The sequence below is a fragment of the Nuphar pumila genome, chromosome 15, assembly GCF_984573655.1.
Source record: "Nuphar pumila chromosome 15, dmNupPumi1.hap1.1, whole genome shotgun sequence".
Classification (NCBI taxonomy): Eukaryota; Viridiplantae; Streptophyta; class Magnoliopsida; order Nymphaeales; family Nymphaeaceae; genus Nuphar; species Nuphar pumila.
The window spans coordinates 64,386,136-64,411,204 of record NC_143263.1 but is presented as its reverse complement, the minus strand read 5'-3'; the positions used below and the strand labels follow the sequence as shown (position 1 = coordinate 64,411,204).

The 25,069-nt window shown below is 38.4% G+C and overlaps 1 protein-coding gene and 1 non-coding gene across 4 annotated transcripts; one reads left to right on the top strand and one right to left on the bottom strand.

Moving 5' to 3' along the window:
* On the top strand, window positions 1–25,069 carry LOC149815463 (DNA-3-methyladenine glycosylase 1-like). Of its 3 annotated transcripts, none has more exons than XM_089990289.1 (3): window positions 1–518; window positions 1,294–1,748; window positions 24,695–25,069. In XM_089990289.1, exons 1-2 carry the CDS (start codon window positions 72–74, stop codon window positions 1,741–1,743), a joined length of 897 nt encoding a protein of 298 aa, XP_089846415.1. In that variant the 5' UTR covers window positions 1–71; the 3' UTR covers window positions 1,744–1,748; window positions 24,695–25,069. The 3 variants fall into 3 exon arrangements, with proteins under 3 accessions (XP_089846415.1, XP_089846416.1, XP_089846417.1); XM_089990290.1 differs by having other exon boundaries at window positions 6–518; window positions 1,294–1,753; XM_089990291.1 differs by having other exon boundaries at window positions 7–518; window positions 1,294–1,745; window positions 24,695–25,028.
* LOC149815464 (small nucleolar RNA SNORA17) lies at window positions 2,379–2,500 on the bottom strand. The gene has a single exon (XR_016428157.1). It is a non-coding gene; the product is annotated as a small nucleolar RNA SNORA17 (small nucleolar RNA).

Here is a 25,069-nt window from a genome sequence, read left to right as displayed (position 1 = left end):
GGGCTAAAAAGAAAAAGGAAAAAGAAAAACACAAAAACCAGGTCGGAGATGCGAAGCACCGGCGGCGAACCATGGGGAAGCAAAAGCAAAAGCAAAAGCAGGCGAGCGACGCCGTAGCGGAAGTCGCCGCTGAAGCAGGCGGCGCTGCCGGAGGAGTTGCACTTGGTGGTGGTGGTGGTGTGGATGAGGAGGCTTCGTCGGCCATCGACTTCCGAGGACGCAAGGTGAGGAAGGTGTTGAGCTCGTCGGGGCCGAAGAGGGAGAGGAGGAACGGCAAGGGCGATGTGATCATCATTCCCCCCCTGAAGACACTCTCCGAAGAAGGTGCTATCTCCCTCGCCATTCAGCACCTCAAGGCTTGCGACCCTCTCCTGGGTCGCCTCATCGACGGTCACCATCCTCCCATCTTCCACAAGCAGCACACCCCCTTCCACTCCCTCACCCGAAGCATCCTCTATCAGCAGCTCGCCATCAAGGCCGCCGCTTCCATCTACTCGCGCTTCATCGCTCTGTGCGGCGTAAGCCCCTCTTCCACAGCAGCTCTCTTGCCTCCACACCCCGCACCCCACCCCCCCTCAAAAAACAAAACTTCCTCTTTTCATTTCGTTTTTTTCCTTTGTTTTTCGGCGATTTATGTAGCGAATTGACAGAGGGGATCTTTCTCTTTCTCCTCTAGCATGCGAAAATGATTATGTTATTCTCTCTTGATTTTCTTGAGCGTTCTTGATTTTGATAACGAAACGCGGTTGATCCACTGGTTCCCATGCGTTCTCAGCTTTAATTAGATGAATGTAGAATTCTCTCTTTTACCGATCGATGCTTCCTTCAACACGTTGCAGATTTAGGGCCCCCTTATACTCCCTACATTTACATGTTGCCGCTTTCCTTCGAACGTTCCAAATGCTAGGAATTGGCTTTTGGATGGTGTTTTTTCAACCAAAAAACACGATTTTATGAGTCATGAAAATCTTGTACCTTGTGGGCCGTTGATTTTGAAGCCCTTGGACGAAACAAGAGTCGATTCCCACTAAACAAAACATGTAGACCACATCTGTAAGGTTAAATTCTTGAAAAAACAACAAAAATATGAAAAAAAAGATACTAGGCATTTGTACCTCATGGCGCTGTGACCAAGCTCTATGAAATCCTCTGCATTACGGCAACAACTGGTGTATATGAATGGAGCTACTCATTCTATTCCTTTTTTTTTTCATTTAATGAACTAAAGCAAGAAAGCATTTTGGTTAGAATGGCTTTTGCACACGTCTCTGAGATCTGGATTCACTTGCTCAGGGTGAAAGTGGCGTGCTTCCTGAAACAGTGTTGCGGCTAAGTCCACTCCAACTTCGGCAGATCGGTGTCTCTGAAAGGAAGGCCGGTTATCTTCATGATCTTTCAGCCAAGTTTTGTGATGGTCTTCTCTCGGATGCAGCCATACTCGAAATGGATGATCAGTCCCTTGTGTCTATGCTAACCATGGTGAAGGGAATTGGTATCTGGTCTGTTCACATGTTCATGATCTTTGCTCTGCACCGACCTGATGTACTCCCTGTGGGTGATTTGGGCGTGCGCAAAGGTGTGCAGATTCTGTATGGCCTCAGCCAATTGCCTCAACCCTCTCAGATGGACAAGTTCTGCGACAGATGGAGACCTTATAGGTCTGTTGGCTCTTGGTATATGTGGAGATTGGTAGAAGCGAAAGGAACACCAGTACCGGTGGATCAACTTCCGAGGCTTGTATGAACGTGGTGAGGTCTTTTCTCTACTGCTTGGCATAACGACTTTGAAGTGTCTTCCTTATTGCAGAAAATGTGTACTTTAGCTTTTCTTTCACTTGAGCATGATGGGGTTGCTGCGATAGGTGAACCCTGACATGATGATATGCAGAATGATAGTGACTATGCATAAGTATATGGGCTGGATGTTATTTTCTTGTCTGATTGTATTATCATTCAATATGTCGATTAATATTTATTATATGTTTGATAATAGTGACATTGGTATGCTAGTAAAAATTTGCAACTATCTGCTAGCATCTTGAACCCTTGAAGACACTTTCTGCCGCTAGGGATTTACTTTTGATCTATGTCACATGGGTGCGGGTGCGACACGGGTGCGGCACAATTTTAAAATTTTTGGACACGGGGACTCGGCAAAAAAAAAAAAATATATATATATATATATATATAATTTAATTTTATTTTTAAAATACCACAGCTGACAGGCACAACACTGTGCACAGGCACAGCACTGTGCACTGTGCACTGTGCACTGTGCACAGGCACAGCACTGTGCACAGGCACAGCACTGTGCACTGTGCACTGTGCACAGGCACAGCACTGTGCACTGTGCACAGTCTGTGACTGTGCACTGTGCACAGTCTGTGACTGTGCACTGTGCACAGGCACAGACTGTGCACTGTGCACAGGCACAACACTGTGCACTGTGCACTGTGCACAGGCACAGCACTGTGCACAGTCTGTGACTGTGCACAGGCACAGACGCAGCACAGTCACAGTCTGCACTGTGCCTTTTTTTATATATATTTTTAAATAAAAAATATAAAAAAATGGTTTTTTAGGGACATTTTTGGACTCGGTCAAAGTTGACCGAGTCCAAAATGTGGAAGGACTCGGCCTGGACTCGTTGACCGAGTCCGACTCGGCGTTGACCGAGTCCGAAGCCGCACCCGAGTCCGCACCCGTGTCGGGGCGTGTCGACTCGGGTGCAGCACCTCCTTAGCCGAGTCCGTGTGACATAGCTTTTGATGTTCTTATAGTCGTTGATTTGGTCATTCTCATGTAGAATTTGGTGCTTGATAGTGGGTCACCTTGATTGGCACACTATATACCCTCAAGCAATCAAGCTTGCTTGTGGGGTTGGCAACACAATTCTTCATCTTGGCATACAACCTATGTCACATGGGTACGGGTACGGAGGGTACGACACAACAATTTCAAAAAATGCGGTTACATGGACACAACTATATATATATATATAATGTATTAAATATCACATACAACAATAACAACAACAACAACAACTACGCCTTCATCCCAAAACAATTGGGGTCAGCGATATGAACCAAAAAAGAAATTCATTTTGGGTCTTCCACATGAATCCTTTTCCTCCAATCATTTCTATCCAATGCCATGTCCTCGGTGAGGTTCAAAGCATTCATATCCTTTCCTATCATCTCCATCCAAGTCTTCCTAGGCCTACCCCGACCTCTTTTAACTAATATATTTTCCCATTTCTCCAACCTTCTAACTGGAGCATCATTAGGCCTTCGCCGAATATGTCCAAACCACCGTAAACGATTCTCTCGCATCTTATTTTCAATGGGTGCAACACCTACCTTCTTACGTATCTCCTCGTTCTAAATATAAAAAAAAATCAAAATAAACTGAATATAATCTAAATATATATGCTATATCTAAAATATATATTATATACTGAAAATATAAAGTTATAAACTAAAAATATAATTATAAATTGAATACAAACTTGTATGTACGGAGGGTAAAATGGCGTGTCCAGGTGTCGACATGGGTACGGAGGGCAAAATGGAGTGTCCGTGTGACAGCATACAACTTGATGATGCTATACTTTTATTATTTGAAGGCACAAGGCAGTCATAGAGTTGAAATTGGACTAGATGCATTGCTTTTTCTAGGGTAAAACCATATCTTTTAAGTACTGTTTTAGGTTAAATTATCACTATCCTCCTCCATTTCAAGCACAATCTTTTTAGTTTCATTATCACTAACCTGGTTGACCAGTGCTTGATTTTCAGCATTTAATACTTGTGAACCAGCAATACGCTCCAAAGGTTTGCTGCTAAGTTGTTCTTTATGATATATCAATGAGAAAAAGTTCGTGGCTAACCTTGTAATCTCCTTGTGGTCATACACATGCTAGATGTTATTTGAGGAAATAAAATGGATCACATTATGCTATAAGTTTTTTTTTTAATGAAGCATGGGAGTAAGTGGTGTTTTTATCACCATCCTGCCATTGGTGGCATGACTTTTGGTGCCATAAGCTTTTCTTCAGCAGCAGGAACTGAAGTTCTTCAAGTTGTAGACCATCCACAATCAACATAATCTGGCTTTCATCAACCTTCTGCACCTCGGCCAATTCCGATCTAACCAACATAATTATCTTGCATTATTCCAAACAGTGTTGTAAGTATCATAGCGTATATGTATAGTATCTAGGGTGTCTTGATATGATACACACCTGTATCTCAAGACGGGTGTGTATTGTAACTTCATCAGGTGTATCTTACAATACACCCTGATATGTGGCATATCTTATGATACACAATAAATGCAATTTAAGTTGCATTTATCTTATTTTATTTTATTTTGAAACATATAAGGCTCCTTGGGGCCAGTTCATACTCATTCCTAAAGAGCATAAAAGTAATTTGGGGAGATTTCTTGCAAAAAAAGGAGATATTATAATAATCATGATTGACTCTATCTAGTTCATTTTTGTTTGAATTTTGAAAAAGTTGGCTATGTAAAAATTTTAAATATTGAAAAACACTTTATGATATTGCCTTTTTTTTTATGTAAACACACTATTATGAATCTTGTGACTTATTAGCTTAGTTTTATTGTTTAATATGCCTATTATTTCATAGTTTGCATTTTCTCTTGTGAGATATGCATGCCATTTATAGCATATTATGTTGATTATTGAATGTTTGATGTCTTATGCATGCCATTCATATGCATAATTGTTTTGATATGTGATATTATAGTTTTATCTTATACAATTCGTCGTTGTTTCTTATGTTATGATTTTTTTAGAAATTTTCCTTTTTTTTGGGATTTTTTTAAACATACAATATCTTATTTTGGGCCCAGCCAATACGAGTTGCAAAACAATATGTTTTTTACAACCTTGATTCCAAAATCCAATTTATTACAACTACTCTTGATCTCATCCAACTTCATCATGATTCTATACATAGGACAGCCTTGGAACTTCATAGGCCAAATATTTTATCTGAAGCCCTCTTTTACAGAACATCCTAAAAGACTGGAAGAGAACAATTATAGTATTAGAGGTCTCTCTATACCTACCAGCATGGCATTGTGGCCAGTGATATGCATAGGAATAAGTTCTACCCGCGTGAGAGGGTGCATGTTAATCTACTTGGAATTAACAAATGCTCGATCAATCTTGTTAGCTTTAAACCCCAATTTCACTTGGTTGTACCAAGTATATTTGGCCTCCATGCTGGTAATCTCCAAGAGACCACTGTTCTTGGGTGGCCTCATTGAAATCGTGCATCGATATATTGTTGATGTGTCCCCCATCTCTCGTCTGCCAACCTAACAGAGTCCAGTCTCCTAAAACCAGCCATAGTATATCTGGTCGAATCTCTATGAGAGTGCTTCATAATTCCCAGCACCTAATATAATATATATGGCCATAGACTCCCATGACAATGAATTAGATTATGGCTTTCTTAATCAAAACTGCTAATCTTAGTTTGCAGGGTTCCCATAAGAAAATAATCCAATTGATGGGGAAGCGTTAAAAACTTAAAGTTACCTCTTACTTGAAAGGTTGGGAAAAAAAGTTTGATCTTGTTCAATGCATTAGTTATCACCTTTCATGCTTTTTGAACAGCTGTATCTATCTCTTTCCGTGTCCATTTCTGACCAAGTCATCACACATTCCAGACAGGCTTCCCTTGTAACATAGATTGTTCAGTAGTTTCTTAACAAATCTCATTCTCCATCTGTTGGCTTTAAACTTGGTGCAACATTAAATGACCCATTAGCGTGCTGATAGTAATGGCTTGGCTATCTTCTGTATTGTTAAAATCTAAGTTGACTTTCAGAACTTTTTTCTCTTCTTTGTAGGCCCTACCGGTCTAAGGTGGTCATCCATGACCAGGTCAACCATGATATGATTGTCATAAGAGTCAACTAATTAATCCACTCTGGTCTTCAATCCAGGCTTCTTCAGTGACTTTCGGATCCAGAGCTTTGCCCCAGGGAATCCAATTTGGGACTAGGAGCATGTTTCTCTTTAGGAAGTTGGCTTCCTTGCTATTATCAGATTTACGTGTGTATATTTGATATATCCATTCATGTTATGGCTGAGGAAGGATCTTAGTAGTTAAAATCCCACATAGGTGCTTGCCTAGGCTGCCTTGGCAACCTAGGTGCAAGCCTACTGCTTAGAAGCGCCTAGGTGCTTAGGCAAGTGCCAAGGCAAGTGTTTGTTCTTTTGTAATGTTTAAAACATAAAAATCACGTATTGGTTCCGTATTTTAAAATATTAAAGTTTTTCAATTTTTTCTTATTTTTATATATATTTATATTTTTATTCAAAACAATTATATTTATTTTGTGAGCCTCTAGGTGATGCCTAAGCACTCGATTAGGCATAACCTAGCATCTAGGGGGCCCCACTCCTAGGTGCTGCCTTGCCCCTTTTGACTCCTAAGGGAAGGATCTTTTGATAATGATCCATACATTGAAGCTACCAAATGAGGATTAGTCAGCTGCTCCTTAAAAATAGGTAATCAAATTTTCAAATCTATCCCTGCTGGTTCTTGCATATTCCCATTATGACCACCAACTTTTGGTGAAATCCCAATCATCATCTCTCTCTTGGCCTGTTGGTTGACAGAATCTTGCACTTCTAGATCCTTAGATGCATGGCACTCCAAAGTTGCTTCGATCATGGGATCTAAAGCTTGTTCAGGCGACAAGGGTTCCATCTCCATAGAAATGCTGTGGATCACATTGAGTGAGTCGTGTGTAGTGATAAAAGGAGAAGGTTCGAGTCTTCATCCAGATGAAGGGTATGCCAACTAGGGGCAGACACTGAGTCTGAGTCTTCACTATCTTCCACTCCTCTGCAGGTTTATTACTTGCCTGCATCTGATTATTTCTGTGGTCTAGATATGCATGGCCTCCATGGCAGGTCGAACCACGACTGGAACAAAACATGATAAATGTTTCATATCTAATAGCGTGAGTGATATGCCTACTGTCCTGAAAGGTTATGTCTAGGTTCTGAACAAGATGAAACTTGGCATCCATCTTAATACACACACGAGCAAAAATCACTCTCTTGGTATCTAGTATAGCCATCAATCTCATGCAGATTCACATCCAAGAGTGTAGCGATCCCCATGAGGTCATCGATATATAGTTCTATTGATAGATCCAGGAGTCTGAATTAGCATCTCTGCCTTATTCATCTTAGATATCATTACGACAAAAACATTAGCTGATGGTGATCAGAAACAACCGGTCAGTTTCTCCAACTTGACCAAATAAGATGTTGTGACTCCTTAATTGATCAGGGATTATACTTGACCAGAACATGTTAAGACCTAATCCGGGGCTCTACTTGATTACAGCCGGATATGTGGCTGAAAAGAGAAAAAAGTGAAGATAAGATAGAACTCAAACAATGTAATCTCCATATAAAATAGAGAACCCAAGCAATTTAATGTAAGTTCCTATGCAATGCTATCAGTGTAGAGAGGCGAAAAACAATTAAAAGGCAAGTGTAGAAATGCATCTTTCCTCTTGAAACATAATGTGTACTGCCTAATAAAGGTTGTGGTGAATAATATTAGTTCTAACTCTAGGTGAGCTTAGGCCCATTATTAAACCCTACGCATGTTGATTTTTTTCCTAGTTGGCACCATCTTCCCTATGTTGGAAAATATATTGGGTTTCAGGAGTTGTCATTTGTCAATGGTATGCCAGTAAAGATATAAATTTCCATTAGTTAAGAATTTCCATGTACCTGAACTATTTCACATTCTCTAGTTTACTATCTTTCATTATATGTCATTCTAATTAGCATCTGCACCACACGATCTCTTATTGCTTCTCATGTATTCGGTAACACTGACAATTTATCTACCATGATTTTTCAAAATTTTCATTTTCAGAAGCTTTTTTTGCAAAAATCTCGACAAATATACAAACTTGAAAATCTCAAAAACTAGAAAACCGATGGGCGAAAACTCTAACAAGTTTTTTCCCAAGGATTTGTCAAGATAATTTTATATTTAACAGTATATTGATTTAAGTAATAAACCATGATTTTTTTATATTGTCACAAACTTATCAGCAGTTTTAACTTTTACAGAAACATCATACCTTTGTAATGAGTTTAAGGCTTTAAGCCTTATACTCTCTCTCTCTCTCAGAGTTGCCAGTCGAGGAAGCGGGAGCGGGAAGCGATACGGGAAGCGCAAGCGGGAAGCGAGGCACTTTCAAAAATTTAGGAAGCGGGAAGCGTGGGACCACTTAGGAGCGAACCGGGAAGCGTCTCGGAAGCGACATAAGAAGCGAACCAGAAGCGACCTAAGAAGCTATAAATTTCTAAATTGTAAATTATAAGCTACAAAGTTCTAAACTCTAAGTCTAACCTTAAAATTAACATAATCCACTACTTCACTTCATCATGCAAGATGCAAAATAAAAGTATACCAAAAAAATATTATAAGACCATGACAAAAAAGTAACATAAAAGTTTTTAAGTTGGACTACTACAACTACATCATAAAAAAAAATAATAATTCAAGAGTTCATTAATCTGTCATCTTTCTCTTCCCCTTCAAGTCAGCAATAGATCGCGAACTTTCTGCATCATCACGTGCATCTTGTCCTCCACGACCATGTCTTCTGCTCCTTCCTTCATTTCCTATAATGAATACGTTAAAAAGTTAAAATGTTCAAAAACCATAATTTAAAATATAAAAAACACAATATCAACATACCTTGCCTAGGTTTCCGGCTAAAGAAACGATCAATCCGACCATGAGGAACTGATGGTCGCTCTTGTATATCTGCAGTTCTACTAGCTCTGATGGATTGATTTGTATGCTCTTCAACTTCATTTGTACGTATAATTATTGGAGGTAATGGAGCTCTTGGTTGTGCATCTTTATGTTTGGATTTGGAAATAGTGCTTGATTGTTGTGCACTATCATCCAAATCTCTCCATCGCATATCCTCTAATCTCAACGTATTTTCTTCTACAATAGGAAGTTCTGGATTGATATCCCATTTTCGACTAGGCCCTTCTTTATAGCGATTGTTGCACCTTTTATAACAAGAATATAAAATATGAATGCTAGCTATGTCACATGGGTGCGGGTGCGGGTGCGACACGGGTGCGGCGCAATTCCAAAAAATTTGGACACGGGGACTCGGCTATATATATATATATTAAAAAATATATATTATAAATATATATATTTTAAATATTATAATTATATATATATATATAACAATAAATTAACACATAAAGATTGTAAATTTTAAAGCAAAAAAAAAGCAATTCTTAACAACACAAACTTACCAAAATATAACACATAAAGAAGCTTGTGAGTGTGATAAACAACAAAACTTATCATAAATTTGCCTCATCGTCTGAATTAGAAGGAAGAACATGATCGATGTAGTCCATGTTGAGATTATGTAAATTATGTTCTCCCTCCAAGTCAAAATCTTCTGGATTTACATCCCAATTCTTGGATGGTCCACAACTGCATCAAAAAATCACTATATTAGTATCTAACTTAAAACTTTGAATACAAATATGAAATATTTAAATACAAACTTTGAATACAAAGAAAAAAAAGTACCTATACTCTTCTTTGGTGCGGCGAGAAATTAATCGTAGATTTGAGTGAACATATACCAAATCCTCTGCTCTTTTGCTAGTGAGTTTGTTTCTTTTAATGTTGTGAATTTGAGCATATGTACTTCAATTTCTTTCACAACAAGATGATGTAGCAGGTTGAGATAACAACTTCATTGCAAGACGTTGCAGATTTGGTGTCTCTGATCTATATGTTGCCCACCAATTAAGGAGATCTTCCTCGTCCCTTGCCACAAGTGCTGCTAAAGAATCAAATCTTCCAGTAGAAAACTTGCCAAACTCTCTATTTACAACCTTAAACATGTGAGGATCATTAAAAACTCTTCCCAAATATATCATTCTATTTCTTGATATCTCAGGATCTTCATTTGGAGAAACACGACCAACACCTGCTGTCAACCATTTTTTTGCATAGTATTTTGGATTGAGAGAGTGTGCCATGCAATGCAAAGGTGTATTGCTTTTATCCCATCTTCTCACTAAAACTGAATGTACATGATTGTAAAATTCTGAATCATCAAGTGCAATATCTTTCTTCTCATGTTTAAAAATGATACTTTGAACTTTTTCAATCATATTGTCCCACATTTCATAAATTCTATGAAGCATGGGTACATCTCTGTCAACTTCTCTCAGCATTTCCCAAATAGGCTCTGTAAATTCAACAAAATATGTAATTTTATCCCACCAAAAATCATCACAGATGCATTTTTTGATAGCTTGAGCCTTGACATCATCTTCAGTACGATAAAAATCCCAATCTTGATCAGCCACCATCATCATCAATGCATTCTTGAGTTGCTTAATTCTTTTTATCATAACAATTAGAGAAGCAAAACGAGTTTCAGCAACTTTCAGTAACTTGAGATCAGAATGCCTATTAAATATAGAAAGGGCATGATGATGGTTTACAACAAAATTTGTAATATTTCGAACATCATGCTCTATTTCCTCAATCCATAAGCACATTTCATGTGCATGTGCATCATCTTTTGATGGATTGCATATACTCTTAAGTGCCAAATTTAAACTGTGTGCTGCACAAGGAGTCCAAAAAATATGTGAATATGTATCTTCACTTGCCAAATTCATTCCTGCACGACTGCAAACTGGAGCATTGTCAGTAATGATTTGCACCACACTTTCTTCACCCACTTCTTTTATCACTTCAACAAATAATCTCTTTAAATATTCAACATCTTTATACTCTCCAGATGCATCAACAGTCTTCAAAAAGATTGGCCCATTTAGTGAGTAAGCAATGAAGTTTATCAGTGGTCGCCTTTGTATATCAGTCCACCCATCAGAAACAATCGACACTCCATGTCGTTTCCATGCAAATTTTTGGGTCTCTAGCAAGTCTTCAATTCTATTTTTTTCCTCTGCAAGAATGACTGTTCTTAGTTTTTCTGAACTAGGAGGCACATAACCACTCAAATTGCAATTAGCCAAAGATGTAATCATATCTTTCCAGTATGGACTTCTAGCTACATTAAAAGGAATTGAGCTTGAGTAAAAGAATCGACCAATCTTTTTATCAATTTCTGCTCTTGCCATGTTTTTGAATGACGCTTGTATTGTTTTATTGCTTTCCATCTTTCTTTTCTTTAAAAGCTCTTCTTGTGTATCACTAGCAGTAGGAAAAGACAAATTAATCGAATCGCTTTTCATCTCTGCAATTTTCTTCTTTTCAGCTTCCTCTTGTTCTTTTTTTAATTGCTTTAACATGTCTTTATCAACCCCAGAACATGCCCTAATTCCTTGACCACGAATATGCAAAAGATGTGCTTTCACACGCGTATAAGAACCTGTGAAAACAGTCTTACATAAATTACAATGAAACTGCACATTCCCACCACCACCACTAGTAGCTTTTATCCCTTTTGTCACAAGCCTCCAAAGTGGTTGAGAAACATCTAATTCAGGGTTAGAACTTGAACCAAATGTATTGACACTACCGCTAGAACTCGCCATTATATCTGAAAAGTGAAAACTGAAAAGAAAATAATTAAATAAGTAAGTAAAATAAAGTTAATAAAACAGAGAATATTGGAGGGGTCGAGCCCCTCTTCTGCGAGCAGAGGGTGCAGGGAGGGGGGCCGAGCCCCTCCTCTGTGAGCAGAGGGTGCAGGGAGGGGCCGAGCCCCTCTCCTGCGAGCAAAGGGTGCAGGGAGGGGGGCCGAGCCCCTCTTCTGCGTGCAAAGGGTGCAGGGAGGGGGGCCGAGCCCCTCCTCTGCGAGCAGAGGGTGCAGGGAGGGGCCGAGCCCCTCCCCTGCGAGCAGAGGGTGCAGGGAGGGGCCGAGCCCCTCCCCTGCGAGCAGAGGGTGCAGGGAGGGGGGCCGAGCCCCTCCTCTGCGAGCAGAGGGTGCAGGGAGGGAGGCTACGAGTAGGGTCGACATACCTGACGGAGGGGGAGACGGTGGCTGCCTGTCGCCGGAGTTCGGATCGCCGGCGTGGTTGCAGGAGAAAGCTGTAGGGGCTGAGGGGGAGAGGCAAAATCGAGAGGGTAAGCCCCTCTCCCTGTCGATAAACCCCTTTTAGGGTTCGGCTGCCAAAAAAAATTTGGATCTGGGTCGGGTTTGGACCCGACCCGACCCGGATCCAAAACAAAATTTAAAACTCGAACTGGACAATTTTGGACTCGGTCAAAGTTGACCGAGTCCAAAATGTGGTCGGACTCGGCCCGGACTCGTTGACCGAGTCCGACTCGGAGTTGACCGAGTTCGGGCCGAGTCCAAAGCCGCACCCGAGTCCGTGCGTGTCGACGCGGGTGCGGCAACCCTTTAGCCGAGTCCGTGTGACATAGAATGCTAGTAAACAATCAATGATAAAAAAGAGAAAAAAAATACCAAAACAAAAGTACAACACAATTTAATTATACCTTCAATCGAAGATTGGAATGAATATACACTAAGGTATCAACACGATCTTCATTGAGCATATTTCTTTTAACATTGTGAATGTAACTATAGGTGCTCCACACTCTTTCTGCAGAAGATGTGCTAATAGGTTGAGATAAAACCTTAATGGCTAATGCTCTCAACTCCGGTGTATCACCACCATAAAAACGCCACCAATTAAGCACTGACATTGTAGGATTCAGTGCATCTATTCGTGCTGCATTTCGGCTAAATCTTCCACTTCTTGATGCAAAAGCCACAAGTTGTGACCTATAAAGTGTAGATAACTCTTCATTTCCAGAAGATATGACTTCAAGCGCAAGCATTGCACCGTCTAAGATATCATTATCCTTTTCTGCAAAAAAAATGTTTAGTAACTATAACAAGAGAAATGCAAATGAAATAATAAAATAATTAAATCATTTAACTTTAAACTTTATTAAATAGATAAAATTAAATTTTTACCAGGAGAAACTCGTTTGACCCCTCCTGCTGCTGGGATTTTGAGATACTCCGACTCGTAATATTTTGGAGTAAGCATGTGGGCTAGACTATGGAGAGGCACATTCATTCTATCCCATCTATTTGAGACAATCTTATTAATCTTTTCATATAAATCTGGTTGTCCTTTTAGATTGTCTTTGATTTTCCTCAACATGTTGTCCATGCCTTCATACACTTCACTAATTATAGGGCCTTCCTGATCACAAAATTTAATCATCTTATAGATGAGTTTTGTAATCAATAATGCTAAACGTACAGAATCCCAATATTCTTCATCAAGAACAGTTGTTTCTGTTGTAACAACCCTTTTTTTCATAATTTCATCCATGCATGATTGCTTCCAATCGCTCCATATATCTGAAATTACTGTGAGCCTTAAGCTCTCCCTCACATCAAGCAAGCGTTTCAAAGTAGTATAATGTGAAGCAAACCTTGTTTTTGCAATCTTTATTAATTCTAATTTTTCATTGCTTCTAAAGATTGCTAGTGCTTTTGAATGATTTGTGATATACTTCACAATTTCTTTACTCTGCAAATATGTTTCTCCCAACCAATGAAACTCATGTGCCAAATCCTTGAAGATCAAATTAAGTGTGTGCACAACACAAGGTGACCAAAAAATATACTTGTACGTTTGTTTTAATTCTTCACCTACTAACTTGCAATTTGCTGCATTGTCTGTAATCACTTGCACTACATTAGAAGGCCCCACAAGTTTAAATCCGTCTTCAAAAACTCGGCAATGTTTGCAGCTGACTGTTGCACATTAGAAAAATAGCTTGCATATAAGAACATAGAGCCAAAACAGTTTGAGGCAAGTATATTTATCAAGTGTTTGTTCTTGATATTTGTCCAACCGTCTGAGACAATGGAAACTCCAAACTCCTCAAACTTTTCTCGAAATTCATTTAACTCCCTTTGAACACACTCTTTCTCACTGTCAAGCAACGTTGTTCGCGCTTTTTCATATGATGGGGGTTTATATCCGGGCACTTTACTAACTGCAGATATCATCTCTTCCCAATATGGTGATCGAAGCACATTGAAAGGTATGCCATTTGCACACAAAAATCTGATAATTTTGTGATCTACATCATCTCTTTCTACCTTTTTAAAGGTATCACGAATATCAACTGTTTTTCGGCTTTCACTAGATGATGTAGTCATACTAATAGGCTTCTTCGGAGTATCAATTCTTGATCTCCTCAACTCAAATGCACTTGATGAAACCTCCACTCGACGAACTTGCCTCTTAATTTTTTTTGCCAATTCTGCATTTTTTGCAACTACAGGGCAAAACGCAATCCCAACACTTTGTCCCTTTGGAGATCACATGAGATGTGCAAAAACTCGAGTATACGACCCATGATAAATATTTTTGCAGTGCCTGCACATAAAAACTTGGGTTCCACCTTGCTTTCCTTGCCCACTCTTCTTTTGTTTCAATACATGGCGCCATAACACTGTTGTTTTATGCATGCTAGGTGGTTCATCATCTTGGTCATCTTCAGAATAGTAGTCATCCAAGTCATATTCTTCTTCATCTTCCTCATCAAAACAATTTTTGTTTCGGTCCTCAAACTGATATGGACAAGCAGAAGACCTCTTCTTGCCCTTCCCAACACCACTAGATGATTCATGCTCCAAATTGTACAAAGAATCGTCATCGTCATCAGAATTATCGTGATCATAGCTTGAGATGGTCATTAATGAAGCAAAGAACATGCAAATATATCTGCATCATAAAAGTATCAGAATCAACCTAAAACACTTTAAAAAAGCTATTATTAACAGTAAATAATGGAGAGTGAAGAACACAAATCATTACTCATAATTTACCAATTACTAAAACAAATAAATAAACATCATTTAAGGAGGTGAAAGATCTATGATTCTATAATATACTATGATAAAGCAAACAAAATTTTAAAAAAAAAAGGTCTTTCAAAAGTTTGCATTTATGAAAAAATGCCAAAATAAGATAACATAACAATGAAGAAAAACAAAATTCATATTGGCCGACTGTTACTAGCAATAATGATATTTATTTAAAATTTTAAACAACTAGCTGCAGCATACTAGTTGCCCCACTCTTCTGATAGAGTAAATGAGCCGAGCCTGGGTGTGCCCACGCTCAGTATATCAAAGAATTCATACTTAATAGGGATGATAAGCTCAATCATGCTTGGTATACATTTTGTATAATATGTTTTTATAATATGAATTCAAGAATTTTCCTATAATATATTTTTTATATATTATAGGATACTTATAAGTATCTCTTTTGTTTTGTTTCTTTTATCATGCTTGGTTCACTTGATCAACATGTAAGTTCAGAATTCACATAAAGCAAAATCACTTCAAGAGATCAAGGAGAGAATAGATTCTAAAAGTCTGCAAGATCAAACACCATAATGAAACCATAAGACAACTTGTGGAGGCAGAACATGTTTTTCATTGACTTTGAAATTGAAAACAATAAATCAATAATCCATATATATCCAACAGTAAAAGAATAATAAAAGTGATCCAGTCAATCTGATCAGGAATCGGGATTCAAGCAATCGTCAAAATGACTTAAAAGTTAAAACCTACAAGAATGATAAAAAAATACTGCATTAACCCTTATTTCTAAAAAAGACGACCAAATAAACTCAGTTAAACAACCACAAAATGTGAAATGTTTCTCAACCAATATACTGTTCATTCATGGGTCTCAAATAAGAATATAAATGATCATCATATGATAACACAAAACAAAAGATAAAGACCATCATGTTATTGCAACGAAAAAATGAAACAAATAGTCTCTAACAATCCCCTGTTCCTTAAATGTACTTTCTAGAGAGAATGAAGGAATCAAACCTCTGCTCACGAGCTAAACCTCACACCACACAAGTCAGACACCAGCCCTATATCACTCGAAAACTCTTCATCAAAGCAAAATATGGGCCTCCCGGTCCAGTTAAAAAAAAAAATTTAAAAGCTCAGTATTAGCCCAGCTCCGATTCCATATGAAATAGATTTTTATCCATTTTTGTAGCCCAACCCTGACTGCAGCAAATAGTTTGATTTGTCCATATGAAATAGATTTTTATTAATAATTGTAGCCATTTTTATTTTATCTCAAAAAAAAAGGAGGATGCTGCCCCTGAACCCCTATCACACCATTTTTTTTTCTTGCTACACCCCTATTTGCGCCCCCGAACCCCTATTAGCAAAGTTTTGTTCATTTCTGGGTTGACCCAGTAAATGCCTGAGTGAAACCGAGTCACTAGGTTGACTCGACCAGTTTTTAAACCATCATTAGATAGCGCGTATCATGGAGACAATAAAAAACAACCCACTGCTGTTAAAATATATATATATATATATATACATATACTTATATATATACATTCGTATATATACAAGTATATGTATACATATATGTATATATATACATATTCTATTTTATTGAAATACCCGATAGGGGTATTATTGTAATTCTGTCAATGTACTTTTCTTTTTTCTTTTTTATCTTTTTTCCCTTTTCCCTTTTTGCTTTTTACTTTTTTATCTTTTTATTTTTCTCTTTAGGATGACCACAAGGGGCCCCACTCTTGTAGTCGTTGGGGCCCCAACGGTCATATTTCTGACCGTTGGAGCTCCCAACGACTACAAGGGAGCCCCCTTGTAGTCTCTTTCTTAGAGCCTCCCTCCTCTATAAATAGAGGAGGTGTTCTCCTTCTTATGTATGGGTTTTATACCCCTCTCTCTTCTCTTCTTCAATAATATCCAACTTATGACTTTAAGTCATTTCCATATTTGAGAGTTTTGTGTGTGCACATTTGGTGATTGTGTTCTTGGCTTTAGTGGTCACTCTTTAAGAGTGACATTTGCCCTATTGGTGCTTCCGCCTCTTTTCATTACATGGTATCAGAGCTCGGTTGGTGATTGGGCTTCTCTCTTGTCATCTTGGAACACGTGCCTCTCAAAGTTTTTGAAGAAAAGAAGAATATTTGGTGCCGATGGAACGTGACTCTAAAGTGGAGCTCTCTTTTAAGCTAAATGGGTCCAACTACCTCATGTGGGCCTCCGCTATGGAAAATCACCTTAGAGGTAAGAAACTTTGGGGTTTTGTTATGGGAACTACTCCCGAACCCTCTCTTGTTCTCACCAAAATTGAAAATGAGATTGAGAAGGCTTTAGATGGCGATGAGCGCATCAAAGCCATTAATGATCATCAATCCAAAATTGAAGATTGGGAAAGTAACCATGCCAAAATTTTGGCATGGTTTATGAACAATGTAGATCTTAAAAATTGTGCTAATATTGCCAAATTTAGAAGGGCCAATGAGACTTGGTTTTTTCTTAAGGGTATGTATACCCAAAAGGATCTTGCTCGACAATTTTTTTGTCAAGAGAAAATCCGTTCTACCAAACAAATGGACATGAGTGTCCGGGACTATTTTAGCTCTCTAACTCCCTTTTGGGATGAGCTTGCTCTTCTTGAGCCTAAGTGGGTTGCCCCACAAGATATTGAGCTAAGAAGAGAACAAATTGAAAATGAGCACTTTTTTCAATTCCTTCATGGACTTCGCCCGGAATTTGAACAAGTAAGGGCATCTCTTCTCCATAGAAGCAAAGCCCTACCTATTGAAGATGCCCTTGCCGAGATATGTCAAGAAGAAACTCGGCTTGGTTTGAGCATTAAGAGTGATGATGTTTTGGTCGTTACTAGGCCCGGATCAAATGTTAAAGCATATAGACCTCCCCACTTTAACAAAAATAACTATGGACCTAGAAAGGGGATTATATGCCATTATTGTAATGAACCGGGGCACATAAGACCGGTTTGCCCAAAGCTTAAAGGAAAAGTTGCCGCGGTTGGAGAAGATTCTCCAAAGAAGGAAGAAAGCACCAAAGAAGGAGATATCAAAGAAACTCTAAATCACATCTCTGAAGTTCTCCAACATCTACTCAAGGCTTCTCCTTCAACATCCAAGGCCGCCATTGCCTACTCTTCATCTCCTCTAGGTATGTGGATACTAGACTCCGGTGCTTCTTTTCATATGACATCTCATAAAAATTCTCTTTCAAATATTTTTTCCGAACCTATATCTTCTTGTGTTTCAACGGCCGATGGTACATCATTAAAAATTGAAAGTATTGGATCTCTTAATTTTAAATTTTTTTTGTTCCTAAAGTAAGAATCGTTCCTAAAATAAATTTAAACCTTTTTTCCGTATCTCAAATTACCGATCATGGATGCCAAGTCTCTTTCTCACCCAAGGATTGCACCATGCAGGATCTCCAGTCAGGGAAGCTGATTGGGCAAGGCCATAGAAGGGGTGATCTCTATTTTATGGATTTTTTGACTCTTCCATCTAAGCCATCGTGCAATCTTGTAAAAGACAAAAGTATTGGAATATGGCATGAGAGACTTGGCCATCCAAATTTTGTAAAAATGTCTCTTTTTCCGTTTTTGAACAATACTTGTAAAGACAATCACATGCCTTGTAAAGATTGCATTTTTGGGAAATCTAAAGCTATTCCATTTCCACAAAGAAGTTACTTTACCACTCGGTCATTTGAACTTATCCATTCCGATGTGTGGGGACCTTCCCCTATTTTGTCTAAAGGTGGTTTTTCGTATTACGTTGTATTTATTGATGATTTTACTCGATTCACATGGATTTACTTCCTAAGTCGTAAATCCGAAGTTTTTTCCTTCTTTAAAGAATTTCATGCAATGGTCAAAAACCAATTCTTGGGAAATCTATCTATTCTTAGATCCGATTCGGGAGGCGAATATATGTCCAATGATTTTCAAACCTATTTGAAAGAAAATGGAATTTGTCACCAACGTTCTTGCCCCAACACTCCGCAACAAAATGGCCTTGCGGAAAGAAAGCATAGGCACATAATAGAGACTACAAGAACATTATTAATCTCAAAAAACATTCCTTAATCTTTTTGGGCCGAAGCGGTTCTAACTTCTTCATATCTTATCAATAGAACTCCTTCGTCCTCTTTGAAAAATCTTTCTCCATTTGAAAAACTTTACAATATGTCTCCCGATTATAAAAGACTAAGAATTTTTGGATATAAATGTTTTGTTTTAACCCACAAGAATGATAAACTTTCCCCTAGGGCTATTGAATGTATTTTTTTGGGATATGGCGAAAAACAAAAAGGATATCGATGTTTTGACATACTTAAAAACAAGCTTTATATCTCTAAAGATGTCACATTTCTTGAAGAGGAAAGTGGTTTTTCGCACCAACCAAATGAAAATATTGATTATTCATTCTTATTTGACTTATTGCCTAAAGATGATCATATTGATCCTAATGAATCCCTTAGTGAAGATCTTGTTGAACATCCAAGCGATGATCAAAACCTAGAAGAAAATGTTTCAAGACCAATGCAAGTCTACTCTAGAAGGAGTGAAAGGAATCCTCCTTGTGCCTTTGAAAGATTTTCCCAAAATGAGTCCATCGAAGAGACTTCTCAAAGAAGGTCAAATCGGATTTCTAAAATACCAAATAGATTTGTTTCTTATGACTCTTTTTCGCCTAATTTTCGAGCATGTCTACTTGCCCTTCACTCTTTTCATGAACCATCTCATTACAATGATGCTAAGCAATATGCTCATTGGAATGATGCTATGCAACTTGAACTTAATGCTCTTAAAAGGGCACAAACTTGGGAAATCATTGATCCTCCCAATGGCAAGAAACCCATTGGATGTAGATGGGTCTTTAAAGTGAAAACTAAGAGTGATGGTTCATTGGAAAGATATAAGGCTAGGTTGGTAGCCAAGGGATATGCCCAAGAGTATGGGGTAGATTATGATGAAACCTTTGCCCCCGTTGCTCGAATGACTAGTGTTCGAGCTCTTATTGCTATAGCCGCAGTTAAAAAATGGCCAATCTTTCAACTAGATGTCAAAAATGCCTTTTTGAATGGTAATTTAAATGAAGAAGTGTATATGGAACCGCCTCCGAGTATGGATTTAAATGGAAAAATCTTGAAATTAAAAAAGGCCTTATATGGTCTTAAGCAAGCCCCTAAAGCTTGGTATGATAGGTTTAGTAATGTATTAATAAATTTAGGTTTTTCTTCTTGTTATACTGACACTGCTCTTTTTGTTAAAAGGACAGGTGACTCCATTATTATGCTTTTGTTGTATGTTGATGATATGATCATTACTGGGAATGACAAAAAGGGAGTAAATAATGTCAAGTCCATGTTAAAAGAAACTTTTGATATGTCTGACCTTGGTTATTTGAGATATTTTTTAGGGATTAAAGTGGCTTATTCCCCGCGAGGATACATCTTATCTCAGATGAAATTAGCTGCAGAAATTTGTGCCAAATCAGGAATATCTGATGAAAAGAAAGTTGAGACTCCTGAAGTCATTAATGCAAAACTGAGACTTGAAGATGGTGTTCTCCTTGAGGATGCAACCCCCTACCGTCAATTAATCGGATCTCTCACCTATCTATCCATCACACGTCCAGACATTGCTCATGCGGTTCATGCAGTAAGCCAGTTTCAGCATGCACCTACTTCGGTTCATATGGCAGCCGTATTAAGAATTGTCAGATATATCAAAAATACTATATCCAAAGGACTCTTCTTATCCTCTTCCTCCTCTCTTGACTTAACTGCTTTTACTGATGCTGACTAGGGAGGAAATCCCAATGATCGTATCTCAATAACGGGTCTGTGTATTTTTTTAGGTGAATCCCTCATTTCGTGGAAATGCAAGAAGCAGCAGAAGGTTTCACTGTCATCCACTGAAGCTGAATATCGGGCCATGGCAATGACAACCATGGAAATCGTATGGCTCAGAAGTCTCATTGCTGACATGGGCGTCCCCACTTCTACTCCCACCAAGCTCTGCTGTGACAACAAAAGTGCGATTTACATTGCTAGTAATCACACCTTTCATGAGCGGACCAAGCATATTGAAATGGACTGCCATTATGTTCGAGACGAATACCTCAGAGGGACTATCTCATTACCATATGTTACTTCAGAGCATCAACTAGCGGACTTCTTCACCAAGGCGCTCCCAACTCCACGATTTATGTTTCTCCTTAGCAAACTTTCGGTCTTCTCCCCGTAAAGTTTGAGGGGGCGTGTTAAAATATATATATATATATATATATATATATATACATATACTTATATATATACATTCGTATATATACAAGTATATGTATACATATATGTATATATATACATATTCTATTTTATTGAAATACCCGATAGGGGTATTATTGTAATTCTGTCAATGTACTTTTCTTTTTTCTTTTTTATCTTTTTTCCCTTTTTCCTTTTTGCTTTTTACTTTTTTATCTTTTTATTTTTCTCTTTAGGATGACCACAAGGGGCCCCACTCTTGTAGTCGTTGGGGCCCCAACGGTCATATTTCTGACTGTTGGAGCTCCCAACGACTACAAGGGAGCCCCCTTGTAGTCTCTTTCTTAGAGCCTCCCTCCTCTATAAATAGAGGAGGTGTTCTCCTTCTTATGTATGGGTTTTATACCCCTTTCTCTTCTCTTCTTCAATAATATCCAACTTATGACTTTAAGTCATTTCCATATTTGAGAGTTTTGTGTGTGCACATTTGGTGATTGTGTTCTTGGCTTTAGTGGTCACTCTTTAAGAGTGACATTTGCCCTATTGGTGCTTCCGCCTCTTTTCATTACAACTGCTTCATGCAGAATGAATAAAAAAAACCGCTGCGATAATGAATCAGAAACTAAAAAAACTACAAACAAACCCTTAATCTACAGGAACAAAAAAACCCTTGATATACACCCAGAAAAAGAATCTTACACCTAGCAACCCCTGCGATAGATCTACACCGAGAAAGAAAAAACCCTTGATCACTTTCCCCAAAACTACCCTATTGGATCCCACTGGTGTTGCTGACTGGAGGGGAGCTCGCACGACAGAGAGATAGAGAGAGTGACAGAGCGTGAGAGAGGGGGGTAAGAGAAGATAGCGTACCTGAAGGTGAACATCTTCATCTTCGGAAGTCGGTGGAGGCCACCGAAATTTTTTGAGGTCGCCGGAACTCGGCGCTCGCCGAAAACTCGAGAGAGAGAGAGAGAGAGAGAGAGGAGTCAGAACGCGTGAAAAAACAAAACCCTAAGCCCCTTTCGATTTTATTTTTTCACGGGTTTTATAAAATACCCATTTTAACCTCGGTAAAAAATATATTCATGTGTAAAAAAAAAAAATTAAGGGAAAATTTGACCTTTCCATAATAGCGTCCCCCTTTAAAGGGGTACGCGTACCCCTTTAAAGAGGTACGTGTCTCCCATTAAAGAGGTACGCATCCCCCTTTAAAGAGGTACGCGTACCCCTTTAAAGGGGGACGCGCTTCCCTTTAAAGGGGGACTCGCTTCCTCAATTGAACCTGCGCTTCCCCTCGTGTTTTGGAAGCGCTGCGTTTCGCGCTTCCGAAGCGCGTCCCGGGGAAGCGCGCTTCCCCTATTCTATAGACGTTTTCGGTAACTCTGCTCTCTCTCTCTCTATATATATATATATATATATGGGTTTCCTATTTTGCTACTCAACCACCATATCTTATCGTGGTACACTCTTGATTTAAATAGATCTAGACTCCAAAAGCAAAAACTGAACTTTTGATCATGTTTAACATGATCTATTTATTATTTTCATATAGTAAAGTTGATTCCAACATTATGTTTTATGCTATTTTAAGTCATCCTCTCCTTTATGAATTGTGAACCTTTGATTTTTCACTACTTGAAAATTGAATCCCATGAGATGTTGGAGATGATTAAACCTACTAAGATGGTAAATAAATTGTGAGTTGTGAACACATCTGTATGTATGGATCTGACATTTGATGTATGGATGTATGCAAACAATTCTCTCTCTCTCTCTCTCTCTCTCCCCATACACACACGTGCATGCACATACACATACACATACACATACACACATATCTTCATCATCATCATGCCTTACCCAACTACATGGGTCGGCTTTATGAGTCTTATTTTTCCATTCCTTTCTATTTGAAGCTACACCTTTGGCACTTTGCAATCCTTCATATCTCCTCTGGCTGCCTCCTGTGTCTTCAATGGTCTTTTTTCTTTTCCTAATTCCTTCACTTGTATCATGTCAACCTTTGTTACATGTGACATAATATGTCTCTGATCTTTTATTGGTAGGAATCATAGGTGCATTTTCAGATATTCAACTCTAATCTTATCCTTTTTTGTAACCCTAGACTTCCATCTTAACATATGCATTTTTATGACATGCACTCTATCTTCTCTTCACTTTGTAGTCGCCCAAGATTCAGCTCCATGTAATAGTACTAGTCTGATATCAGTCTTACAGAAGTATCTTTTCGATATATATATATATATATATATATATATATATATATATAGAGAGAGAGAGAGAGAGAGAGAGAGAGAGAGAGAGAGAGGTACACATCCACACATATGATTGATTTAACATTATCCTCTTTAGATTAGTGCTAGCAAGTCATCTGAATATTTAGTGGTTCTTAACACTGGTTTCTCCCCCTCCAAGTTTCAGTCCAGATTGATATCAGGAAGTGGTCAAACTTTTGCCATTTACAGCTTTTCCTTCTTTGTTTTGATAAAAGTATGATGGGGTTTTTTTCCCTGAATTCATTAATATCTTTGTAAAGCACATTATAAACAATAGGACAACAGTAAAGGTGCCATTAACAGGCTTGCTAGTATTGGAGAACCGTATAAATTTTAGTTATTTTTTGATATTTTAATGAAATGAGCTTTAGTTGAAGTCTGCTAGTGTGAAAGAACCATTAAATCAGTGAACATTTTTTCCATCAATCATAAAGGATTAATGTCGGATTAACACCCTAATCCACCCCTACATGCATAAATTGTCTGCAAGTATATGTGTGGATTTGTTGTTTTTGTGCAATTGTGTGCACTCATGCATGCCTGTCGGGTGAAAGAGGAAACAGGTCAGGTCAAGCTTCTCCATCTGAAGTTGCCTAATTGAGATTCATCCATGTCCTTTTGTGCTGTTTTTGTTGGGAGAAAACCATTGATCATGGCCTGTTGCAAATTATATGCTGTTTTCTTAGACGTGTTCATCATGCATATGCCATTCATCCAATGTCAACTTTGGAAATGCTGTTCAAAATGTTCATATTTCTGGACTCGTGTGATCCTGTTCTGCTTTAGGCTTTGTTTGGGAGTTCTGTATTGAGATGGAATCACCATTTCCATGTGTTGCCAAAATATGGTTTTGTGAAAATGTGGTGTTGAGGATGGAGTTGCCAAAAACATCCTCTTGTGAATGGTGTTGAAATGTAGTGTTGGGGCTGCCAACTCCATTCTCAATGCAGTGTTTTGGCAACACCATTGTTCTAAAACAGTAGAGAGCATAAGAGCACTGGGGGAAACTGCAAAACCTCCGATAAAAAGGCTCCTACACGAGTTTTGGCAACACCACTGTCTTAGTGATGGCCCAACATGCGTATCTCGCTCTCGTGTCTTATCCTGCTCAGTGCAAATGTTTTATTTTTTTTAAAGACAGTGCAAATATTTTTTGTCCATCTTTTGTGAACATTTTGAAAATTTGTGCAGAAAAACTGGTGGGCGCATTGGATTTCCGCTGCGATCTGCTTCAACTTTGTCAACCACGAAGTTGGATTTAAATCAATCTGCTTTACAAGAAGCTAATGGTTGGAAGTCTGTTTTGCACAACTGTTAATTGTTCCTTATTGCGTGTGTTTTGCTCAATGAATATCTGTTAGTTCATCATGAATTTGAGGTACTAAAAGTATTTTAGGCCCCTCTGATGGTAGGGTTGTCAATGGGTCGGATACCCTCGTGATGCGGATTCAATTTGTAGGATTTGGTTCAAAATACAAAAATGCAGATGTAAAAAAGTAAGGGTATGTGAGTGTAGTTGAAATCCAGCTGGATTCGGTTATGGGAAATGAATTAAAAGATTGGATA